General features: G+C 34.5%; 1 protein-coding gene across 30 annotated transcripts in view; it reads right to left on the bottom strand.

Annotated features, from left to right (window-relative positions):
• Positions 1-26,928, bottom strand: part of ADGRL3 (adhesion G protein-coupled receptor L3) — an 864,507-nt gene that overhangs the window by 45,159 nt on the left and 792,420 nt on the right. For 18 of the 30 annotated variants that reach the window (XM_021939122.2, XM_021939135.2, XM_021939127.2 and 15 more), the window contains 2 exons: positions 3,980-4,006; positions 1,237-1,405 (listed from right to left, as the gene is read on the bottom strand). In XM_021939122.2, the coding sequence (XP_021794814.2) occupies positions 1,237-1,405; positions 3,980-4,006 (196 nt within the window). The remainder of the gene's footprint in view (positions 1-1,236; positions 1,406-3,979; positions 4,007-26,928) is intronic. The other 12 variants (XM_031664067.1, XM_031664062.1, XM_031664066.1 and 9 more) reach the window with 1 other exon arrangement.

Raw genomic sequence — 26,928 nt, 5'->3', positions numbered from 1 at the left:
ATTAGTAGAAGCCATGTGAGCCACTTTCAAATCTTTAGTACAAAATCATCTCTCTCTCTCCCAGACTTCCTGTTGGATGTCAAAACCAAAGAGGACTATAAAATCATAGAGTGAGGTTGTTTGAATCTTCATCAGCCTATGTCCCTTCATGGGGCAACCCCATCCATTGGGCAATGAGTAAAACATAAATATGTTGAGTAAGGCTTCTGTAATTTGGGAGGTATACATATTAATTATTTGGGAGGGTTCATCTATTTTATTTTATTTTTATTTTTTCTAAAACATCCTGTTACAGCAGGATTCATCTATTTTAAAACAACCTCTTTTTAAGAAGAATTCTAATGAATTAGATTAGAATGCATCCATTCTAATGTTACCTCTTTCCTTTTCTGTAACATACATTTAGAAGCCTGCCTCATCATTACTACTCTATTCTGTATTTGTGATCGTGTCAACACATTTTAGATATCTACTACCTTCTAAATTTGAAACAGAGTAGTGTTTTGTTTTATGTTTGTCCATCTTGTGACAAGTGGACACTCTTTTCAACTTCTTGTTTTGGTCCCACCAGTCTCTAAAACTAAAACTCCTAGAAAGGGATATCTTTACTTCTTATTTCCTTTGTTTTCCAAAGAAAAATTATAAATCTTATTGTTTCTTTCCCACAAATTTTAAAACATAATGTTCTACCTCATTTTCAGAGTCATCTCTTTGAATATTTTATAATTATTTTTACCCCCTTCATGTCACACATGAGTAAACTGAGACATGGGGAGGTTAATTAACTTGCCAAAAGTCACATAAGTTTTTAAATAGAAGAACAGAGATTCAAACCCACATATGTATATTTCCTATACTGTGATATATTTCCATGATGTGTGTGTGTGCGTGTATCTCATGCCTCCACAACATTTTTAGAAAATAATTACTTCCTAATTCACAACTACAATTGGCCATCAATGGGAATATTAAAGACTATAAAGTCAAATCTACAAGAAAATAATTTTTGTTAATATTTTAAATCTGAAAATGTTTTTATTATTTTTTACTATTGGACACTCTCACCAACTATTATGCTTGTATTTTGTGTTTGTTTTGCTTTACTATTATAAAAGATGAGTATCTTCATTTCTTGTAGACAAACATATCAATAATAATATGTTAGAATATGTTATGGCTGCTTTGCTGTCATGAAATGTATGCCATTTATATTTTAAAAAAAGAATTCTAGCTTACCTTCTTCTGTAGGACACAATGGAAAATAAATATAAACATTCCCTGTAGAGAATTGAAAATGGTGAAGAGATACGCCATGATGACTGTGCTTTCATTAATATACATGAGTCCAAAGGCCCAGGTCAATCCTAATAGGCAGAGAAGAGCTATTGCACCTATAACCCATGACCTGTAGAGAGAAGAGAAAATTAAGGGTTATTAAATAATTGGTCTTTAATTAACAACCATATCAGATCAACAATACGACACTGAAAAAAAATGTTACAGTAACTTTTATTGACAGAAAATGTAAGACAGGTGGTGTAAGTACTTTAAGGTTTTGATGAGACTACAAGTTTTCAAGCTTGAGGAGATATACATGAATGAAAATGTAATGAACACAGAAATTCATTTAAGCAAAAGCAGATTTGTACCATAAATTATTCATGTATTTGCAGCACATATGCAAATGGCATGAGGTGTAATTATGGTGAATGGCAAGAGGAAAGCAGGCTATAAAGCTATGTTAGTCTTCACTGGTCTCACAGGGGTAACATTTGTTTGATTGATTTCCCTCTATTAGTGCTTCTTCTGTTACATTTGTACCTCATTTTTTCAAAATTTCCTCTTTTTCCACAAAAATTTTATTGTTTACTGACAAAAATATAACTCGTATTAGGAGGAAATACATGGATTTGAAGTTAATGTATGAATTTAATGAGCCCTACTTGTCTAACCTATATTTATAAAGACTAAGAGTGAGGGATAGTAGATGGAAAAAAATAGTTCCACTCTAATGGAAACACTCTGTTTCTACTCTCCTTCAGCCTTTGGATCACTCTCTTCTATGCTACATTGTAGTAGATTTTAGAAATTAGTCATTTGGCAGCTTTGCTGAAAAAATTTTTGAAGGCTCAGAGAAACTTCATTTCTTTGAAGTGTCTGTAAACTCAAGGGAGAAGATGAAGCTGAGAATGAAGATGGAGTGGTATGAACGGAGTGGTATAGAATGAAAGACAAGCTCTCACTCCCATTCCATTCTCTTAGTTTCCTCCAAGATGTCATTTGCAAGAGTATAAGCAGGTAACAAAGTTCATATATTTGTGGTTAAGTTATGTATTGAATATCAAGATAAAATGAATTCTTGCAACAGGTGGGACTCATAACTGAAATGAAATCATTCTCAACTCCTAAGTATATGGGAGAACAGGACCAAATCAGTAGAGATCTCTCTACACTAAAAAGCCCAACCTCTTTATTCCCAGCACATCTTCCTTGAAAAGGGTGAATTCATATTTCTTTCCAGCAGATTATTATCCTCCACTATAATGTCTCTGGAAGATATATTTACAGGGATTGAGACTTTGTAAAATGAAGGGGAAAGATCATATATGTTTATGATAATCTGAAGCTGAGTTCAATTTGTTTTTTAGAGAGAACTGCATCTTAAGAAAGATATGGTTCCAAAGTAGTTAATTATTAAAGTCTTATTAAAATTAATTATAAATATTTACTATTTTTCTTCCATAACAATCAGCCACTATATTTCATGTTTAAATGCCCACTAAATTTAACACGTTTAACTGAAAACATCAACATTCTTGAATAAAGAATCTCTAAAGGAGTTTTGCTATTACATGTTACATGTTTCCTTATATCATTTAGAAAACATTTTAGGTGTTAATATTTTATTCTACAGCGGGATTCAGAAGTATATTAACTTTCAAGGAAAAGCTCTCGGCTTCTTATGGATGTTCAAAAAAGAAAAAATAAGAATTGCCATTAAATCAAGGCAATATTGCTATTTAGATTTAGAAGCAAAATAATGGGATCAAATACTGAAGTCAGGTATTAACCACTGGAAAACACATGATGGGCCCAAAGGTTAAGTTGTAGAAAACTGCAATGAGCCCCAATTTCTTTAAAAAAAAAAAAGAAAGAAAGAATGAATGAAAGCAAAAGCATGAAGAAGCGAAATGGCACTAGAAAAAAAATGAAAACAAAGGACTCTTCACCAGAAGAACAAACTGAAAGTCTACAGCAAGATTGCCCATAGGTTACCAATCTTAGTTTATTCTTGCAGGACTTGTAATTTTAAAATATACATGGGAAAAATGTCCAAATGTTAACATTTATGTTCACATTTGTTAGATTAGTACAGACTTGTAGCTTTATTTCAGAAACTGAAATATATTCATACAGATTAGATCATTAATCAAGTGATAGGTGTCAAATTTGAAAGGGATAATTTTGCATATGTAAAAATTAATTTTTAGGAAGGCAATTTTTTCTTTATTTATATTTAGTATAGCAATTCATTAATATCAATTGCAATTGGGTAGTTTTATACCCGTAAGATCATTTTGAAGATATACCAGTAAATGACAGAATAATTTTAGATGAATGATGCCCAAACAAACAACAGAAAAGCAGACGTATGTGGCACAGAGGAACACATCACAATGAGAGGGAAGCTATTAAAAGAGAAACAAGTCTGTACCACAGGAAATTGCTATTGCTGTGGCACTAGATTCAGGTGATATCCAATTAACAGAGGTGAAGCAGAATTTTTTTTTTGGCAATACACCTGCAGCATATTTATTCTGCATGTAAGTTGTATGCCAGATTATTTTCCTGCACAGTTTGCTCTTCTGCCTCAATGTGAATGACAGAGGCTCTAATGATTTTTCAGTACTGATCTGACAGCTGGTTCATGGGACCACACTGATAAATGGAATTTATCAGCCATTCAGGTCATTCTTACTTGATGAAGGGTCTGTTATCCTCATAGCTAAAGAATGCATAGACATAAAGACAAGAACACCAACATTAGCATTTTATGACAAAGAATTTCATATGAAAAATATTCTCCTGGTCCCCAAAGGCTTCTGTCCCCCACCTCCCTAAAAGAAATCATAATCCTTTATATCTAGAAGGTAAATCCTAAAATGACCATGAGAACTTAAATAACAAGAAATAAAAGCAATTTTATAATACTGCAATATCCCTTCTAAGACTCAAAATTCCATTTTTTTCATGTGCTCATATTACTTGTGACTTGAAAGAGACATTTATTTCTTAGAGATCACATTTCTCTAGAGAATGAGAAATTTTATGAGCAATCTTGAAAAGGCTTGGGGGCATGCTTAAAATGACAGATTTCATGTCACCTAAAGGTATTCTTATTCCGTAATATTAGTAGGTAAGATTACTTAATTATGGACAGTACACTTCTAAGTAATTTTAACTTGGAGATGATTGACCTGAGTTAAATCTTAACGTTATAGCCTTTAGAAAATAATCTATCTTGAGTACTTTATAACTCTTTCTGTTTGTGTTCTGAGTAAGATAAACCTGAATAATCATTTGTAGTAACAGGAACAAACATACAGCGCCTGCTTATTTTCACTTATGTTTACTAATTTATTTAATATCATTTGGATAAAATAAGGTACTAATACTCAGTGAAGATAAGGAATGGTTTGGATCAATTTTTATAAACATAGTTTTTGCTTAGAGAATTGTGATAAGAAAAAGAAAGAAGAGAAACTGTTCCTTTCTCTTCTCTCTTGTCAGAGGCAAGATAGTTTCCTATATTATGCATACACAAATAAAGCTTCTAGAAAGGCTCCAACTGTGATGTATTTTGAATAAGGAGAACCACTGATGAAAACTTACTCTCCAGAATGATGAAATAATAAAGAATGGTATTTGAAGCCAGTTTGCGTGAGGTTTACATCCTAGCTCATCCACTTACTAGCTACCTATTTGATCTTAGACAAAAATTGATTAACTTATGGTTGTGTCCTTTTATACATATATAAGATGGTGATAATTATAATGTGAGTTTCTTGTGATAATGAAACAATATATTATGAATAAAATGCTCAGAACCATGTCTAACACAAAATGTGTTCAACAAATATTATATATGTATATTATTATTAGACTACTCAAAGCTAGGATAAAATCACACCTAAAATACAAAATTTCTCACCCAGAGAATAAAACCCCAAATACATACATGTTGAGTAAGTAAATTTATTGAAGGATATTTCAGGAGTAATATGATGCAGTAAAATAGATGTGGCTGAAATAAGCTGGTAAACGGAGTGGAGAGTGACTAGAACTGTATGTCCAAGGGGGTGATCACTAGTCATGTCTGGCTATTTACATTTAAATTCATTAAATGAAATTAAGTTTAAAATTCAGTTCCTCAGTTACATCAGTCACAACACAAGTACTCAAAACCTTCACATAGTAGCTACCATAATGGATATGTCCATCATCACAGAAAGTTCTATTGGTCAGTACTGGACGAGGACATTCAAAGAGAGTTTTAAGCCAAGAAATGGAAATCCAAAAGATATTTAAATAATGCCATGGATGTGTGAAAGATAAAGAGAGAAGAATTTGTAAGAATTGATGGTATTTAACAGCTGTAAAACAGGCCTAGAAAGAAAAATCCTGTACTTACATTACTATCAAAAATTTATAAAACATAATATGTGATATTTATTATACTATATGCATTCCCATTGCATCAGTATATTCCATCTGTGATGTACTGTTCATGATTCGAATAACTCTACGTTAATTCATATAGTACGAGGTCAAGAAAAGAAAGTTACAGAGGTTGACACATAGGCATCCATTCAAAAATGCTCCAGGAAATGGATTAAGCTTTGTATATATTTTAACTAAATTTCATTATGTATATTTTGGAGACACAGCATGATGCTATGGGATACATGTAGACAGTAAAACTGTTACTATATTGAAGCAAATTAATGTATCCACCATCTCACATAGTTACCAACTTTTTGTTTGTTTGTTTTTGTAGCAAGGCAGCCAAAATCTACTCATTTAGCATGAATCCCATACACAATGCAATTTTATTATTTATAGCCCTCATGTACATTATGTCTCTAGACTTGTTCATCCTATATATCTGCTACTTTGTTTTCCTCTGATCTACATCTCCCCATTTCTTTCCCCTGTCCCTGTGTTTTGTTTTCTATCTCTGTACTATAAAAACGTTTGTAAAAATTAAAATACAAAGTTCGTAATATAACTGGTGAGGCCGCGTATGTTTTGCTTTTAAGATGAAATATGAAAAAGTAGAGATTTCAGGGTGCAATTCAGCAGTTTTTATCAATTGGTGGGGACCATTCAGTTGCTCCATTTAATAACAAAGACAACAGCAACTCTAGCTTCACTTACAGTTTGCTATAGTTGTGTGTAGAAGTAGTGTTCACAGGGATGTGGCCACAAGTGAATTGTGACATTTCTGGGTCTTGTCAATTAAAGGATGGGAATTGGTCTCCTCTTTACCATTTGCTGCTCTCCTTTTACTAGGAGAAAGTGATGCAGAGCCTTAGGCATCAAAATGGAAGTTGTTTATTTATGTGGAGCTGAAATATTAGGTTTAGACTACCTACTACTAGACTCTCATAAAGCAGAGTTTAAAGCACAATATTTTAGAATTTTTTTTGCAGTGGCTTGATTTGTGCAATAATTAACAAAGCATTTATTTTATCCCCAAAATGAGACAATCATATTCAATGATTTAAAATCTAAAGATCACTAAAGGTAACCTATAATATGTCAGTACCCTCCATAATTTTTGTCAAATATTCTACTGGTCTAGTGATCTAGTTTTATAGTTTCTCTCCACCAAATCCAAATTAAATTGATGGTAATGTCATCATGCTGTTGATTCTTTTTTTTTTTTTTTAAATTTGAAAAAGCAGATCCCCAGAACTAGTTTCTATAGCTGAATAATTTTTATTATGTTTTACCAATGATAATCCATTTAAATAAAATACCATTACAGGTTGTATGACTAAAACAATTTTACTGGAGTATATTTAAGAATTTTGTAAAAATGTCGATGCAAAGGCTTAATACGTTCTTAGCAGATGTTAAGAGGAACTTATAGGTTACCTTATCATTTATAAGTAGTGACTTACAGATTTTTCAAGATCAAACTATTCCTCATAGAAAAAAAAAAAAAAAACGGTAAAATATTCTAATGGATCTGTATGTTGAGTGGGCTTTTCCTCAATCAACAACTAGGCTTCCAAACTGAGGACTAAGAAGATTCAGTTGCCCATATTCTAAAAGGAGCCAGCAGTAACCTGAGATAAAGAACTTCCATCAGCTTTACTAAGAAGTGCTCTAAGAGACACTGCTTTGCCATACTACAAGCCCAGGTGTTCCAAGTCCTTATAAATGCAAGGGGACAAACAAGGCCATTTTAGGATTGTAGTATTCACGGAATATATTAAATAGTAGGAAGAAGAAACAACTTTTATTATACTAATCCCCTAGCCACAAATCTTAGCAGGCAGTGGAGGAAGAATGTTTTACGTGGGTATGTTATTAAAGTTTTAAGTTGGTCAGACATATAATAACACGAATAGATTGGCAACATTACAATGTATATCTAAAATAGCAGTAAGTGATCTGCTACCCAGTGGTTCAAGGATATTTAAGATAGCATAGCTAGATTAGTGATCAGAAAAAAAATCTAAACATTTCATCTTTTATTCTATTACATTAAAAATGCTCAAATGGTTATACTTATGATAGAAATCTTGACAGCTTAATATTTCTTCCAAATGTAACTTATGTTAATGGGACTATACCATCCTGAAATTATATTATTATATTTGTTCTTTGTTCATCACTATAGGAAGAATAAAAGGAAAAGGAAAAGGCATTCAGAATTTTTTTTTTTTTTTTTGAGACGGAGTCTCACACTGTCACCTGGGCTAAAGTGCAATGGTGCAATCTCGGCTCACTACAACCTCCGCCTCCCGGGTTCACACAATTTTCCTGCCTCAGCCTCCAGAGTAGCTGGGAATACAGGCGCATACCACCACACCAGGCTAATTTTTTGTATTTTTAGTAGACACAGGGTTTCACTATGTTAGACAGACTGTTCTCAAACTCCTGACCTTGTGATCTGCCGCCTCGGCCTCCCAAAGTGCTGGGATTACAGGCATGAGCTACCGTGCCCAGTCTGGCATTCAGAATTTAATTCAATGGTTCTGAGTAAAATATTAACAATTTTTATCTATGGCCATATAATAAATAAGCATTAAAGATACTAAAAATTATTCAAAAACATGAAAGTCACATACATATAAAAATTATAAATGACAGAGATTATTATATTTCAACTATGAATTTTATTACCATTTAAGTATTCCTACCAAAAGCTATATTCCTATGTTTTGTTCATAGGAAATTTATTAAGAGAATGAAATGAACCAAATAAATGAAATAAATGGTTTAGAATACATCACAAACATTTTAGAATATATAATAAATATTTTATCCCTATGACTCAAGGGTACCATAACAATGTTGCAAATTTGAAAGCCAATCACCAATATTAAACTTTAAATAATAGATTGTGTGCTGCTTATGAATCAGGTAAGTCTGAAATTAGGAAAAACTGAGTATAATAAATTAAGACCAATAAATATCAAATCAATGACAGACAAAATTTTACTTTCTCTACTACTCAATGTTATACAAATTATGTTTCCTCTACAACTCAATGTTATATAAGTTTCTTTAACTCAACATATTAATACTATCAAAGAATTAATTTATATGTGAGAGAAGTTAAGGGTATCAACAAGGAGAATCATGAAGTATTAAATTGTACTTCGTTGATATAATTAAATGCTTATTAGAACTTAGTATCCCTCTATATCAGATTTACAAAAATGAATTGGTAGGTTGCATACAAATAAGATATGGGCATATCTCAGAGATACTGCAGGCTCGGTTCCAGACCATCACAATAAAGTGAGTCACAAATTTGGGGATTTTCCAGGGAGTATAAAAGTTATGTTCACATTATATTGTAGTCTATTAAGCATTAAATAGAGTAAAACACTATACATACCCTAATTTAAAAATACTTTATTGTTAAAAAAAAAAGTTACCAAATCTGAGGCTTCAGCGAGTTGTAATATTTTTGCTGATGGAGAGTCTTGCCTGGATGTTAAAACTGCTGGATCATGAGTTGCTAAGAGTTATGGGAGCTATGGAAATTTCTTAAAATAAGACCACAGTGAAGTCTGCCACATCAATTAACTCTTCCTTTCATGAAAGATTTCTCTGTAGTATGTCATGCTGTTTGATAGCATTTTACTCACAATAGAACTTCTTTCAAAATTGGAGTCAATCCTCTCAATCCTTGTTGCTGCTTTATCAACTAAATATGTAATATTCTAAATCCTTTGTTGTCATTTCAACAATGTGCATAGCATCTTTACCAGGAGTAGATTCTGTCTCAAGAAACAACTTTCTTTGCTCAACCCTGTAAGAAGCAACTCTTCACATATTAAAATTTGATGATGAGATTGCAGAAATTTAGTCACATCTTCAGGATCCACTTCTAATTCTAGTTATCTTGCTATTTCCACAACATCTGCAGTTATTTCCTCCACTAAAGTCTTGAACTCCTCATTCATCCATAAAGGTTGGACTCAAATTCTTCAAAAATCCTATTGAAGTTAACATTTTTACTCCTCCCATGAATCACAAATGTTCTTAATGGCATCTAGAATAGTGAACACTTTTCAGAAGGCTTTCAATTTATTTTGTCCAGATCCATCAGAGGGAGCATTATCTATGGCAACTAGAGCCTTAAAAAACTTATTTCTTGAGTAATAAGATTTTAAAGTAGAAATTACTCATTGATCCATGGGCTGCAGAATGGATGTTGTGTTAGCAGGTAAAAAATATTAATCTCCTTGTATATCTCTATCAGAGCTCTGGGGTGACAAGGTGCCTTGTCAGGGAGCAGTAATATTTTGAAAGAATATTTATATATATATTTTTTCCGAGCAGTAGGTCTCAACAGTGGGCTTAAAGTATTCAATAAACCGTGCTGTAAACAGGTGTGCCTTTCATCCAGGCTTAGTTGTTCCATTTATAGAGCACAGGCAGGGTAGATGTAATATAATTCTTAGGGATTTTCAGAATGATAAGTAAGCACTGGCTTCAACTTACATTCACCAGCTGCATTAGCTCCTAACAAGAGAGTCAGGCTATTATTTGAAGACTAGAAACCTTGAAGCCAGACATTGACTTCTTCTCTCTAGCTAATAAAGTTCCAGATGGCATCTTGTTCCAATACAAGGCTGTTTTGCCTACATGGAAAATCTGTTGTTTAGTGTAGCTGCCTTCATCAATGATCTTAGCTCTATCTTCTGGATAATTTGCTGCAACTTCTACATCAGCACTCGCTGCTTCACCTTGCAGTCCCATGTTATGAAGCTAGCTTCTTTCCTTAAATCTCATGAACCAGCCTCTGCTACCTTCAAAAAAACTTTTCTTCTACAGCTTTCTCACTCCTCTCTGACTTCACAGAACTGAAGAGAATTAAGGCCTTGCTCTGGATTAGGCTTTGGCTTTAGAGATTGTTGACACTGGTTTGATCTTCTAACAAGACCACTAAACTTTCTCAGCAATAAGGCTGTTTGGCTTTCTTATCATTCATGTGTCCACTACATGAGTACTTTTAATTTCCTTTAAGAACTTTTGCATTCACAACTTGGCTAACTGGTATAAGAGGATTAGCTTTCAGCCTGTCTCAGCTTTTGACATGCCTTTCTCACTAAGCTTCATGGTTTCTAGCTTTTGATTTAAAGTGAGAGACACTTCCTTTCACTTGAACTCTTATAAGCCTTTGTAGGGTTATTAATTGGCCTAATTTCAATATTTTTGTGTCTCAGGGAAGAGGGGAACCCAAGGAGAGGAAAGGGAGAGAGACAGAAGAATGGCTAGTTGGTGGAACAGTCAGAACACACACATTTATTGACTAAGTTTGCTGTCTTATATGGGTATGGTTCACGGTGCCCTAAAATAATTGCAATAGTAACATCAAAGATCAGTAACCATAGATAACCCTAAAAGATATGATAATAATGAAAAAGTTTTGATATATTGTGAGAGTTATCCAAATGTGAAATAGATCCATGAAGTAAGCACATGCTATTGGGAAAATGGTACTGATGGACTTGCTTGAAATAGAGTTGCTACAAACTTTCAATTTGTAAAAAATGCAATGTCTGGGAAGTATTATTACCAAAAAGAGAAGCACAATAAAATGAGATATGCCTGTATGCAATTTTTGAGTCTTATGTTTGAATAAAATAATAATATCATTTGATTATTAATTAATATTAAAGTATGAAAGGCTGTATGCTGATGACTGAAAATATGGACGTACAAACCAACCTGTCTGAATTTGAATGACAGCCAAGCATTTTAATAACTCTGCAATATTTCACTAATTGCGCCTCATAGCCCTCTTCTGTGAAATGGGGATAGACACTGAAGTTCCTTCATAGGACCATTGTGCGTATCAAATAAAAGGTCTTGGTAGTTTTATTTATTACAAAGCTATGCAAACATACACAATTTTTATGTGCAAAAGTACCATATAAATATTTGCTATTGTAACTGCTGTTGTGTATTGACCTTCTGACCTCAATAAAGGGGTTGTAGGAAAAAATACATACATGATTCTATATTAGGTTTTTTAATTAAGTATTTTGGAAATTATATATTAAGTGTAAATACAAAGAAGATGGGGGGTCACTGCCTCTTTCTGAGTTGATCTTTAATACATACATTTAAAGGGCCTCAGTTTACATAAAGTAGCATTTTCTTTTAGATTATTAGTTTAAATTTAGTAAATGCTATGCATTTTCATATTCTGAGTTGAAATTGAAGTATTTCCAAAATTCCTACTGAACATTAAAAGAGATAACCACAGTTCTTTGGTTTACATGAGAACTCTAATTCATGAATATATTATATCCTTAGTGTTGAAAAGTCCATTATATAATGGCAATGTTCTGCTAAGTGCAATCATTTGACTATAAAGAATAAAAGCCATAACATCACATGTGAAATGTTCCTGAAGATTCAATTAGAGATTTAAGTTCCATAATTGGATTGTTTAATGTTTTTTTCTTATGACTTTTCTAAACTTTGAAATTTGAATAGGAAAAATGAAATAAATGAGAAGATGCCTATATATACACATTTATATTTATTTCCAACAGTTTTTATTTTGAAATCAATGGAAATTTGAAGTCAGTAACACTTCAAGATCCATAAAATATTTTTAGCAAGTTGATATATCTTACTTATTGATATTTATGATTAAAATTTACAATGTTTTCTGGTTCACTTTTGGAGGTCCAGTGTTTTCTACACTTACATTGAGCCTTAGAATTCATGAATTCCTTAGAACCTGTAACTGTGGGGCTGATAAAATATGGTCATTGGAATGTAAGGAGATGAAGTAGTTTAAGGACTATATTACCTACTCTCAGGATTTATTTTTTCCACTTACAGAATATACAAACTTTTAATTTAAGTAAAATAAGTCAAGAAATTAATAACCTTTTGTAATCCTTGCCAAACATGCTCTGACTAGGAGAAATTCTGTTATATTCTTCCTCATACTGTATGGTATTTTCACCTCTCTTTTCACCAACTTCCAACGGAAACATTCATTGAATAAACAACGGATTATAAACTGCTTGGGAGAATAACTAAAACACAAGGAAAGCACAACTGAGAATTTAAAATACATCTGTACTAACTAAAGATTCCAACAAATGGAACCATCGAAGGCACGGCAACACAGTTGGAAGCAGGCAAGGTTTATTTAATTTTGGAAGTTTATCTTATCCTATTTATAAGCCTCAGTTTTCTCAACTCCACAATCAATAAGATAATCTCATTGGGATCTTTTTAGAGTTGAGTGGACTCAAGAAAAGAATATTCGATGGTCCTTAAAAGGTTACAAATTAGTAAAAGCTTTTGAAGTACACTCTGAATCACTGAATTTATCATTTATATGGAACAGTGAATGTCCATTGTAATTTTTCTTGTAAAGATTTTGAAAAAAATCACACTCCACATCTACTGCACAAGAGCTATTACTTTGTCAGTGAGCAGACCTGATTAATTACTTAAGAGCTCTATCTCAATTCTGCTTTTAATACAGAAGTCCAGTGAGAGATAATTATTCCTAATTCAAATTGTTAAAAGAAATTGAAAGATAATCTTCTTAAAAAGATGTCAATAAGAAAAACATTAATAAATATTATAGAATATTTAAACAAAATAATAAATCAAATTTTATAAATACATAAAAAGCTACAAGTCACAAAATAAAAAAAAATTAAATCAAACATATTCTAAGCCAAATGGCAGCTTCAAAAATGTACTAAGAATTAACATCAATTGGAATTTACTCTCTGATGATAATAAAGTTAGATACCAATAACTAATAAAATATGTATATATGCATATGACTACATGAAAATTATCCATTTGCTGCTGTCTGTAAGAAAGCCTCAGAAAGCCTCAAGTCCCACACCACTTTGCAAATAAGTTCTACCTAAAACTCAACAAATAATTCTTCTTCTAATCTAGGTTAAGCCTAAATGAAAAAAGAAAAACTTTTTATATGTATATAAAGGATTTAAAAATTCAAATTTAGAAAAGCAAATGTAAAATGGCTTGGGCTTATAAAACCAGAATTTATAATTATCTGTGAATAGTCAGAGATAAATCATAGAACTATTTTGATTACAAATCCAAAGTAATGTTAATGTTGGTTACAGAGTCACTTTCCTGTTCCCCTGATGAGTCCAGGTGTTAAATTGTACATATCCCCACTGCTATGCAACCTCCTTCATCTTCTTCTCCTCAGTGTTTCCATACCCCAGCTGCATCACACACATGAGGCACATCTTCCCTTTCATAGAGTGTATCAGGATGATATCTCCTTTTGGCTTACATCAGCCACCTTCTGTTTACAAATACCATACCTACCACCCCCAGTGCGTGAACTCTTCCAAGTCTTCTGCATCCACAGACAGTCTCCCTCAGCCCCAGTTCCAGCAGGACAGGCCTTCCTCTAAAGGAAAGCTGGGGCAGTGAGGCCACACCAGTCAGCATTCCGTCCTTCCTACACCAATCCAGTTGGGCTCCTACTTGTCTGGCACTTTCACACTCAAGAAAGTATATTGTTTTCTCTCTCTCTCTCTCTCTCTCTCTCTCTCTCTCATTTCTTGCCAGTATTCTGCCTTTTCCTGACATCTATGCCAACAAAATACCTGGTCATTCCTAGGTCTTGTCTTGCACAGCCCTTCATTGATAATTGAGTGAGTGCAATCACCACTGCAGTGCTGAAAAGCTCTTGGTCTTTTCCCCTCTAAATCTGTATCTACTGCAATGAAACTGATTCTCTTCTGGTAACCAGGAGTCTTGTATCAGAGACTCCTCTCCTGACACCCTCAATCTCCTAATTGATCTACTCAATAAGAATCTGTTATCCTGAAATGCCTACTGCTCTGCAAACTCTTGTAAGAACACAACACAAAATTCCTGAGAGCTCTGTTTTCCTCTGCTTTTAATATGCCTATGCTCCATCACAGGGAGCCAAGGAAGCACCTGCTGGCCTTTGGGATGCCTCTTGGTATCTAGCACCTACCAGGTTAAAGTGTGTTATCCATAACTAGTTATATTTTATGACCTCCACGTAGTACATGTTGCAGCACTGCTCAATTTGCAAACAGTGAAATTTTTCAGGAATCTACATTCTCTTGAATTTGATCTTAAGTGCTGTACTCCAGCCTGGGCGACAGAGCGAGTCTCCATCTCAAAACAACAACAACAACAAAAACAAAGCTCTACTTTTAGTATGTCCACATTAAATGCTCGACAAAGGGTTACTTAGAGAAAACATGGACGATTTCTTTAAGAAAGGAACCATGCTTTCTTCTCCAGCACAGCCAGTGGGTGGAAGGCCTGCTTCCGTCCTCCTTTCCATTCTTTCAAGAAAAACTTTTATGAGTCTACTCATAAAAGTTTTTATAATGTATTTTTTGTCTTACCACAGAACAAAAAATACATTATACTAACATTTTATTTCAGAACTTAGTTAAAAGCCTTAAATAAGCTATTAAATAACAAAATGTAATGGTTGCATAAACATCATAATCAACTAAGATTTATTCCAGACAGTAAAAAGAGTTAAATCAATCTATCATGTCACTTACTTCATAGTCTAACAGACAGTCTCAAAAAAAAAAAACTCCCCCCAAAATTTAAAAAAACCCTATTTGATGAATTTTAGTATTTTTCAAGAAAATACAAAACAATTTAGAAAACTAGTATATAGTAGTTTCCTTAACTTGGTGGAATCATTCATTTTTTTAAATCCATAGCAAATATTATATTTAATGGGGAAACTTCAAAATGTGTATTTTTAAACCTCAGGACCCAAGCAAGGATGTAGGTTATCCTGGGACCTGCTCAATTATGATACAAATCAAATACAAAAATAAACAAATAACTGGTATAAAGCTGAGACGTATAGAGATAATTTTTAACTTATTATTTAAATATGACATGATCATCTCCATAGAAAATACAAATGAGTGCAGAGAAAAAGGTGTTGTAACTATTTAATAATGTTCAATAAGTTTGTCAGATATAAGATCAACATGCAAAAATCAACATCATTTTCTTATTTGGCAATAATAAACTAAAAAAAAAGGGAAATTAGGTATCATACTTAATAGCAACAAAACAAAAAGAATCTATACAGAAATCAACCAAGTAAAGAATGAATGGACATTAATGGAGAAAAATCTTAAAAACCTATAAAAGGATATGATGGAAGGTCTCAATAATAGATAGGCATGTGTATGAATGGTATGACTTAACCTCATAAAGATACCAGGCCTTACAACATAATCCATATATTTAATGTAATTCGAATTGAATATATTGAAATAATTTTAACAATTGATTCTGAAATTTATGTGAAGGAATAAAAAAAAATTAACAGTTTTGCAAGAGATGATCAAAACAGGATGACTCGCCCTACCAGATATTAAGCAAGTTCTAGTAATGATGTAGTAATGATAGAAAAACACAAAGTATGTCCATGGAACAGAAGAGAAAGCACAGAAACAGAATTAATGTAGGATAGTGTGGTAGCATAAATGTTCAGAAAAAGGATGGATTATTTAGCAAATGGTGTTGGAAACTTAGCTTATTACATAAAGAAACGGAAAATGTCCTTCAAAGAGATTAAAGATTGTAACATGAATTGTAAAACTGTGAGACAAACAAAATATAGAATGGAAAATAAAAGTCCGGGCGCGGTGGCACATGCCTGTAGTCCCAGCACTTTGGGATGCTGAAGGGGCAGATCATGAGGTCAAGAGATGAAGACCATCCTGGTCAACATGGTGAAACTCCATCTCTACTAAAAATACAAAAATTAGCTGGGCATGGTGGCATGCACCTGTAGTCCCAGCTACTTGGGAGGCTGAGACAGGAGAATCGCTTGAACCTGAGAGGCGGAGGTTGCAGTGAGCCGAGATCATGTGACTGCACTGCAGCCTGGCGAGAGAGCAAGACTCCATCAGAAAAAAAGAAGAAAGAATGAAAGAGAGAGAGAGAGAGAAAGAAAGGAAGGAAGGAAGGAGAAAGGAAGGAAGGAAGGAAGAAAGAGAAAGGAAGGAAGGAAGGAAGGAAAAGAAAGAGAAAGAAAGAAAGAAAATAAAAGGGAATGAAGGAAAAACTAAATTTTAAAATTCTTAGTTTAAAAGGATTTCAGTTGAAAGACTTCGAAAGCATATACCTTAGAGGAAAAAGTTGATGGTTTACATTTATATATTATAAATTATATACTTATACTTGTACCAAAAGGAAAAAGTAACAGAGAGGTAACAGACTGGAAGAAGATATTTGCAATAGCAAAAGCATTCAAAATGGATATCAGCAAGTAAAAGAAAAAGGACAGGGAAGTTAACAGAAAAAAGTGGAAAAAATTAAAACCATTAAAAAAAGAGAGAGAGAAAATCTAGTAGAAACAAATAGGTACACAAGTTTTACTAAAATGTCTCTTTGAATATTAAGAGATATGCTGCATTACAGCACATTATTAAAACTTACAGAATGGGAGATCTGGCAGCTTTAGAAACCTTTCCACAGCTAATTGTGCAAGATGCAGTAAATTCAATGAAGGCAGAAAAATCAGAGCACTGTGATGATGAAGACTATTACAAAGAAAATGTGCTACCTTTTGAGTCATATCATGGTACGTATAATATATTATCTAATAGTGTCAATACTTGTGCTAATAAATTATTACTTTCTATGCTCATGGGTTATTATCTTAATCTCAAAATTAAATAGTTTTAAATTGTAGCCTTAGACTGTCAATCTCAGTTGTGGAACAAAGAGGATTTTTGTGTTAGCACTTTGAAGTATCTGGTTTAAAATATCAACTTCCATAGGCAGCAATCCAGAGTATTGCAGAATGCATGCTCAAGTAGCACATTTATAAAAGTACCAGGGACCTTGATGACAGACCTTTTAAGAATACATAACTGTATGTAGTGGAGAAAACCAGCAACAATTGGTTCTCAGCCAAGAGAAAATTAGATTAGGAAATTTTCAAGTGAGGACTGAGCGGCTCAAGATGCTTAACACTCCAGTATACTGTCTGCACATTTTAATTACAAATCCAATGATTTAATACAGTCTTTTGTCTTAGGTAACTCTGACTTGTATGCTTTCAGCACTTTTCAAATGAGGTAAAGAAAAAATAGCATTTTAAAACCAAGTAACACTCCTGATGGAAACCACTGCCGAAAAACAGGAGAATGAGAAAAGCTGAAATCTGTTATCTTATTGTTGTTTTGCTTAAACGGAAGGTATTTGTTTGGAATTGGGGGAAACTGATAAGCACCTGGAGTATGGTGACGCATTTGGCATTCCGTTTGTGTAATCCACTAACCTTTTCAGTGATGAATTTGCTAATCAGTGATCATCTGCAGTAACTTCAATGATAGAGCATTTTACAGACTTCTTTTACGAACAGTGGTAAAATTGAATAGCTTGAGCAATGATTCTCAAGATTTATGTATCATAGTATTTTTTGGAATTTGGGGAGAATGTGTATGTATCTAAAGCAAAGCAGAAGTAGTGTTCTCACCCATCTAGGGGGCTTTTCTATCGCTAATGAGTGAGATTCTATTGCCCAAGATTGTAAGTGACTGCATGCATATAGTAAGTAATGAATTTAGGCAACAAAAATTGTAAAAAAAAACTTGTATTATAGGCTATTCCTTCCTTTCTTCTGACATTTTTGTATACCTCCTAGACCAACTAATTTTCTACCATTTCCCTTTCTCCCCACAAATTGTATCCTGTCCTTTGAAACTCATGATCCAAACTCAACAAATTCCCTTAAATCCTAAACTTCATTTTTGGTGTTTCTGTCACTTACTGCTTTTAAGTGAAATTGTTGCCCACCAGCAGCGCTTTCCCTTAGGAGCACACAAACTCAAAGGATTGGTTCTCTCTCATCCCTCAGGTGGTGGACGTGCCATCACCAGATCATGATTTCCCCAGTGCAAAAACCCCAAATCCTCTGAGGTTTTGCCATGGGTTATTCAGTACTATCTTCTTGTTTTTATTATCTTGCACATTCCTAGACCTCTTCTTCTTCTGTCTCTCCATCTTTCCACTGCATTATCACCCAATTCATGTTCATACTTTCCCCCATGAGCAGCCCAGATACTATGACCATTTACTTTCTTATAACCCCTATCCTCTTTAATGATTTGAAAAACACACACACACATTGAGGTAGCTGAACAAGGCTGAAGAAAAAAAAATGTGTTTTTTGTTGTTGTTTTTTGTTTTTGAGATGGAGTCTCGCTCTGTCACCAGGCTGAAGGGCAGTGGTGCGATCTTGGCTCACTGAAACCTCCGTTCCCAGGTTCAAGTGATTCTCCAGCCTCCCGAGTAGCTGGAATTACAGGCGCCTGCCACCACGCCCAACTAATTTTTGCATTTTCAGTAGAGACGGGACTTCACCACGTGGGCCAGGATGATCTCGACCCCTTGACCTCATGATCTGCCCATCTCAGCCTCCCAAAGTGCTAGGATTATAGGCACGAGCCACCGTGCCCGGCTGTTTTTTGAAGACATGTTAAATTCCTAACAACTGTCTTTTTTTTTTTTTTTTTTTGAGATGGAGTTTCATTCTTGTTGCCCAGGCTGGAGTGCAATGATGTGATCTTGGCTCACTGCAACCTCCTCCTCCCAGGTACAAGCGATTCTCCTGCCTCAGCCTCCGGAGTAGCTGGGATTACAGACACGTGCCACCACACCTGGCTAATTTTTGTAATAGAGATGGGGTTTCACCATGTTGGTAAGACCATGTTGGTCTCGAACTCCTGACCTCAGATGATCGCCCTCCTCGGCCACCCAAAGTGCTGGGAATACAGGCGAGAATCACTGCGGCACCCAGCCTATAACAACAAATTTCTAATGGCACTTAATATCTGAAATGCCAATCATACTTCCTCAGTGCATGTGATTTCCCATTCTCCATAAGGGATATTTCACATCTTTCTTCAATTCCAAACCTCTTTCCCATCACAACTCCCTCAGCTGAATATTTCCTAGTTTCTTGAAAAAATGGAAACAATCTGACAGTTGCAAATGTTTGCACTGTCCAGACCTGTCAATTTCTTGTATAGCACCCAAACTCATCCCCAGCTGCTGCTTCCTTTGATTTTTGCTTTCCATAACATGATGTTTTTACATTTACCTCAGTGACTTTTCTTCCCAAGTCATCTTCACCAGAACAATATTCTTCTTGAGTAGTTTCACTCAGTAATTCACTTTACACACTAATAACGCTGAAATCCCTGTCTCTCATCCTGACAAGATTACTGTACACTAAGATGCCTTATAATTGCATTCTGCTGGCCAGATTTTATAGTTCATAATTTAAAATATTAACATAATCATAGATGTTAAAAACAGGACCCTTAATGATCATCATTATCCAATCAATATCAGGATTAAAGCTTTTTGAGCATGCCCTAGAAAATGATCTAAACTGATATGTTTTCTGAAATGACAATCTCTTAAAAATTTGACACATTTTACTAGATTTATAGGTATGCAATTTGATGTGACAAGGACTATATCTAAGAGTTAAGTAAATGCACAGTGAAGCCAGACTGTCTGTTGAAATCCTGATTCTGGCACTAACTAGATCTGAGGTTTGAAGTGAGTTAATTAACCTCTCAGAAACCTCAAAGGATTATTGCAAAGATTAAATAAATTACCACATGTAAAGAACTTAGAACAGTGCCTAGCACACAGTAAAATGTCAATAAACTAACTATTCTTATTATTTGGCACACATTTTCCAAATAGACACAATATTTAAAATTCAAGTTGGTGTTTAATCAGGTGCAGAGATTACAGTTGATATGAGGGCAGGACCAGGGAGCACCTATCTTTTATTTCAGAATCTATGACTACGATTTGAGTATGTGACTCAAAATACAATGGAATGTTTAACTTCAATGCCTCACAAAGTTTCACTTTATCTCCAAGAAGCTTTAAAAAGAGGCTGGTTTGAACTTGGAGGCCCAAATCTTTCAGTCTAACATCACTTATTTAAGTTTTCGCACAAAAAAATTTTTAAGTCAGCAAATTTTGGTCAATTTTCACACAAAATTATATGTATTAACACATATAATCATCATACTAAATAAAGCCCTCAATTTAAAATAAGTTGTGTTATTTTAAAGAAAGCTATGTTAGGAAAAAAAAAATGTATTCCTAGTTGGTTTTTGTTATAGCATACAAGGCAAACACCTAAAAACCACAAGATTATATTATCAAAGAGATTTCAGGCATATTTCACTTAGCCTTTAGAAGAAATTGTATTTCTGCTTAAGACGTTTAAGAACTTTGACTTTAAGTAGTAACTAACTGGTTAAAAATCGGCTTATATATTTTTAAAAAGTTATGTTCATTTTTCTTAAAACTGGATTCAAACAAAAAAAGATATGTTCAGAAATAATTAGAAAGAGATTTACTTGATACAGTTCCAGACATAGTATCCTAAAATATGGCACCTTCAGATTTGAGAAAACAGCAAAAGTGGGAAGGTCTCTTTGACATTGCCCTCACCCTTCTCCTCTGAAACAGACCATAAAATAATTCTCTGACCTTTCTCTCTGAAGTAGATCATAAGACCCTTACCCCAGAGATAACCGCCCTGTACCCAGAGGAAAGGAACATTTTTATCCTCTAAGATATAGAGACACCCACAATAATCTGAGAATAAAGAGGCCTTGCTAAATTCTCCTCAGTTTATTAACATTGAATCATAACCTTTTGTCTTCCAATCGTATTTCTCCACATCCATCCACTTCTTCATCAAACTTAGTAAAAAAAATTCCCAAGTTTAACTGCGTTCCTTGAGTCTCCATTTCTGAAAGCTCTAATAACATGTAAAACTTGTATTAAATTAATTTGTACGCATCTATCTTGTTAATCTTTACTCATAGGAGTCTCAGCCATGAACCTAGTAATGGGTGAGAAAAGAAATTTTTTCTCCCCTATGGAATCAAATACTTTATTTTGGAATGTACAGTTCCAAATCCTATTTCTTGTGTAGTTGTTTAGGAGCTGAAACTGCACTAAAATAAATAAGTTAAAAAGTTTATGAAGTCATTTTAGGATATTTTTTAGTTTTACCTATAGCACATGAGATTCAGTTTTACAAGTTGGAACTAAATATCATTAAAGATAAGCACTCGGTTTTGAACTTTTATTCTAAAGTTTAAAATCCAAGGTAAATAAATAGCAATTACCTTTTAAAAGTGAATACAAAAGATAAAAACAGAGTAAGTTTTAAAAATTTTATCCCCGAATCAGAAGTGGATTCTTTCACTAATATTTTAATGATACAAATAAGAGCAATTCAACATTAGAGTGAGTTCTACCTCATAAAGAATTTGCAGACAGAAAAATTACAATAATTAAATGTTCCCATTTTCATTAGACTTCATTAAATTTTCATTATGTAGATATAGCCACAGTAGCATATTAATAGAATATCAGACTTGATTTTTTAAAAACTGTTTCACAGCTCAAAAATATAGAAGGATAATCCTTTCAGGGAAATGACATTCTTATATTGTTCTTTCACAAATATGTTTTCGGACATAACGTAGGGTGAGATATTTTTAAAATAAAACGTTTTTATAAGAGTACTATGTATTCATCATACTAGCTTCTGAAAACTCAAGAGTGAAATGGTGTAATAAAAAATAAATATTTGTTCTTTGTACCTGATTCCTGGCACAGAGCTCCTAAAAGCCCTTGAAATCTCCCATGTGCCTTCTGCATACTAATGAGATGACTAGGTGTGTTGAGGGGGAAGGTGTGTGGCAAGTCGATGGCAGGAGGCTAGAGAGCTTCAGCATGGGGCCTCGTTCCCAGAAGGATCAAGCTAACATTAAAAAGGTCGAATGAGGCCGGGCGCGGTGGCTCACGCCTGTAATCCCAGCACTTTGGGAGGCCGAGGCGGGCGGATCACAAGGTCAGGAGATCGAGACCACAGTGAAACCCCGTCTCTACTAAAAATACAAAAAATTAGCCGGGCGCGGTGGCGGGCGCCTGTAGTCGCAGGTACTTGGGAGGCTGAGCCAGGAGAATGGCAGGAACCCGGGAGGCGGAGCTTCCAGTGAGCCGAGATCGCGCCACTGCACTCCAGCCAGGGGGACAGAGCGAGACTCCGTCGCAAAAATAAAATAAAATAAAATAAAATAAAAATTAAAAGGCCGAATGTTCAGCCTCCTCTCCCCTCCTGCATAATCACTGGGGAAAAAAGGGGGGCTGGAGATAGAGTAGCCAATGTTTAATCAATCACGCCTATGTGATAAAACCTCCATAAGAAATTCCAAAGAATGGATTTCGAGAAGCTTCTAGGGTGGTGAAAACATCCACATGCCTGGGAGGGTGGTTTCTTGGAAAGGGCATGAAAATTATGCCTTCTCCTCCATACCTTGCCCTTGCATCTCTTCCATTTGGCTGTTTCTGAGTTATATCCTTTATAATAAAGCTGTACTTAGAAGTACAGCACTTTTCTAAGTTAAGAATTGTTCTAGTAAATTATCAAATTTGAGGGATGGTTGTGGGGACTCCTGAATTTGTAGTTGCCTGAGCAAAATGTGGGTATCCTGGGCACTCCACTGGCACCTGGTGCCTAAAGTGGGGGCAGTCTCGAGGGACAGAGCTGTTAACCTGTAGGGTCTGTGCTAACTCTAGGAGTTAGTTTCAAAACTGAATTGCATTGTTGGACACCAGTTGCTGCTGGAGCACTGGTTGGTGTGTGAAAAAAGGACATGTATTTGGTTGAGAAGTGGTATCAGAAAACACCATGCAAGCGCATAAAAAAGAAAATTTTAAATTATGCATAATCCTGACACTAAAACATTATCATTATTAACTTTAGTACATTTCCATTTAGTCTCCTTTTTCTCTATGTATAATCATTTATTTCTGACAAATAACAATGAGTGTTCATTTAATGTCCAAAAAGGTATATTACACACAGCTATTTTATAAAGTACACTTCATAAAATTTTATAATATATAACACTATATTTTATTTTTAGAAAGACAGTTAAATAAAAAATTATAAGGTATCAAAATGCGTGCCTTATTATTGCTTGAAGGAAATGAATTGTGTTGCTTAGGTAATTTTCATTGACAAATAATTTTTCTCCAAAACATGTGATTTATTTAGTTTCTTAAATTCATGAAATTACACAACAAAGTTACTAAATGTGTTTTGATAACTAACTGATTTTTATTTGTTAATAAAGCCTTTGGACAGTTGTATTTTCTAGAAAGCATATACAGTCATGTGTCATTTAACGACGGGAATACATTCTGAGAAATGTGTCCTTAGGCGATTTCATAGTAGTGTGATTATAGAGTGGTCTTACACAGACTTAAAGGATGTAGCCTACCACACATCTAGGCTATATGGTAATGCTTATTGCTCTTAGGTTATAAACTTGTATAGCATGTTACTGTGCTGAATGTTCTAGGCAATTGTAACACAGAAGTATTTGTATATCTAAACAAATGTAAATGTAAAAAAGGTACAGGAAACAAACAGTATTACAATCTTATGAGATCACCATCATATATGCGATTGTCGTTGGCTAAAATGTCATTCCGCAGTGCATTACTGTGTGCGTGGATATGTGTGTATATATTTCGATTATATACAAGCATATATATGTATGCCTGTACCTATATACACACACATGCATATATACATATAGATATAAATAGATTTTATAATTGGAATATTAATTTATAACCTGTACATATATTACTATATATTAATATCAAGGGGAAAAATAGAAGATTAAAACTTCATAATAATGTTATATTTGTCAATATTACATAATTTTTTTCTAGGTAAATAAACGTTTTTCAACACACTGAATACTTATGAATCATGATAATTTATTGCATTACTTTAAAAGAAAACATCTACTGGTCAATAGGTTAGCAGGTCTCAGTCATAATTCTATCACATAAAGAAATAATGGTATTGTCTGCATCCTTCTTATCTAAGATCAGCCTTCACTTGTATACTGTATCCCATACTCTTTTGCCTATTCAAGTGTAGATGCCAGATCCCATACAATTTCCTCTCTCTTTCCAATATCAACTAATTATGTATTCTTACCAAATTAAAAGGAAAAGACTGTAACATATCTCATACTTAAAAACAAACCAATTATTATCAACAACAGCAACCTCCTGAACCTAAGATCTCTGTCCACTACTACATTTCTCAGCTCTTGTTTACAGCAAAAGACTTGAAAAGATTGTCTTTACATGTGGTTTTTAACTCCTCCCCTCCCATTCTACCTTCACTCTATTCTAATAAATCTTCATCAACCACTCTGTCAAGCAGCCTTTGTCAAGTTCACCAAAGATCTCCATGTTGCTAAATTCAGTGGTCAAGTCTAAGTTCCCATCTCATTTGAAAAGCTAGATTGAGCTAGCTTCCAGGATCTGTAGATTTCTTCCTATCTCACTGGCTACTCTTCCTCAATCCACTTTGCAGGTTCTACACTTCTTCTAAGATCTCTAAAAGTCGGAGCGTCCCAGGGTTACAGTCCCTAGTTCTCTTATTTTCAGTGTCTACCCTCAATCTCAATATCTTACCCAGTATCATGGGTTTAAAATAAAATCAACCCTGACCCTTTCTCCCAAGGTTGTCTAGGTTTGAGGAGTGGCCAAGGGGTGCAGGTTGGGAGAGGTAGAAAAACCTTGGACGTGTGGGGCACAGTGTCCACATACCTGTGCATGAGGCCCCACATGTGGTATCTAGCTGGAGGCAGCTAGATAGAGAAGGAAGACAGGCGGTGAGCCAGGAGCCATATCCTGGCATGGAACTCTAAGACGTCAAAGGATTCTAAACTGACACTTGATCTTCCAAGTGTTTTTGAAGGTGTATCTATCACAAGAGGAGGTTAGGAGATATGTCCTCTTGCCCTGAGCTCTGCAAATGTTGAGACTGTCCTGTTCCCACAGCCCCTTTGCCAGACCTTTGCTTTTCCAGATTCCCTTCTAGCCAGGAGTGGTCATATGATTCAGACATGTGATGCCAGCAAGGGGCTTCTGAGGAATATTTTACACCCTGAACATGGGAGAGAAGCCCATGAGGAAATGCTCATGAGGAGAATCCCTTCTCTTATCTCTTCTTTCCTGCTTTTGAATGCAACCAAGAAAGGATATAATAATGCTTAGAGCTGAAGAAGTCATCCTTGGCCCATAAGATGACACAGTGCATGACAACAGTCAACATTCCAAGGATGATGTAAGAACTTTGGTCCTTGTTGACATTACTGAGCTTTTGAACCAACTCTAGAACACTTATCTCTGAATTTTAAGTTTCATACATCACCAGTGTCACTATGATTTAGGACACCATACTGGTCAGCATTTGATACTTCCAGTAGTGGCCATTCTAACAGAAACATAACTTTATAGTGACTAGTGAGAGAAATCAGTTTGGCTGGAAAATCACCATTTCAATTGTTTACGATATCTCTATGCCTCTTTCACGGTTGTATTTTTTTCAAATCATCTCACTTTTATTTTCTTAATGTTTTAAAAGGAAATAAATAACTGTCATAAATTTTAGAAAACCAGGATAATTTGATATTATAGAAAATAATAGATATATAAAGTGAAATCAATACTGAAAATAAATAAAACATGAATAACACTAAAAACAAAAAAATAAAATCTATACATTGATGATTCCAAATTGTATCCTCAGCTTTCACTACTCCAGCTTCCAACTCAGCATCTGCACTGAGATATTCAGCAAGTTATCTTACAAAAAAAAAAAAAAATCAATCAATCTGTTCAACCTCCAAAAGTGATCCCTCCACAGTTTTCCGCATTTCGGTAACAACCATTCACTGTTCTAGTACCTCAAGCCAAAAACCTTGGAGTCACACTCCACTCCGTTCTCTTAGAATCTACATAAAAATGTAGGCTGGGCTGGGCGGCTCAGGTACTTTGGCAGGCCAAAGCAGGAGGACCACCTAAGGTCAGGAATTCGAGAACAGCCTGGCCAACATGGTGAAACCCCGTCTCTACTAAAAACACAAAAAATTAGCTGGGCATGCTGGCACATGTGTGTACTCCTGGCTACTTGGGAGGCTAAAACAGGAGAATCCCTTTAACCCGGGAGGTGGATGTTGCGGTGAGCCAAGATCA

This window comes from Papio anubis, chromosome 3, assembly GCF_008728515.1.
Source record: "Papio anubis isolate 15944 chromosome 3, Panubis1.0, whole genome shotgun sequence".
In the NCBI taxonomy this organism is placed as follows: domain Eukaryota; kingdom Metazoa; phylum Chordata; class Mammalia; order Primates; family Cercopithecidae; genus Papio; species Papio anubis.
This window is presented reverse-complemented; position numbering and strand designations above follow the sequence as displayed.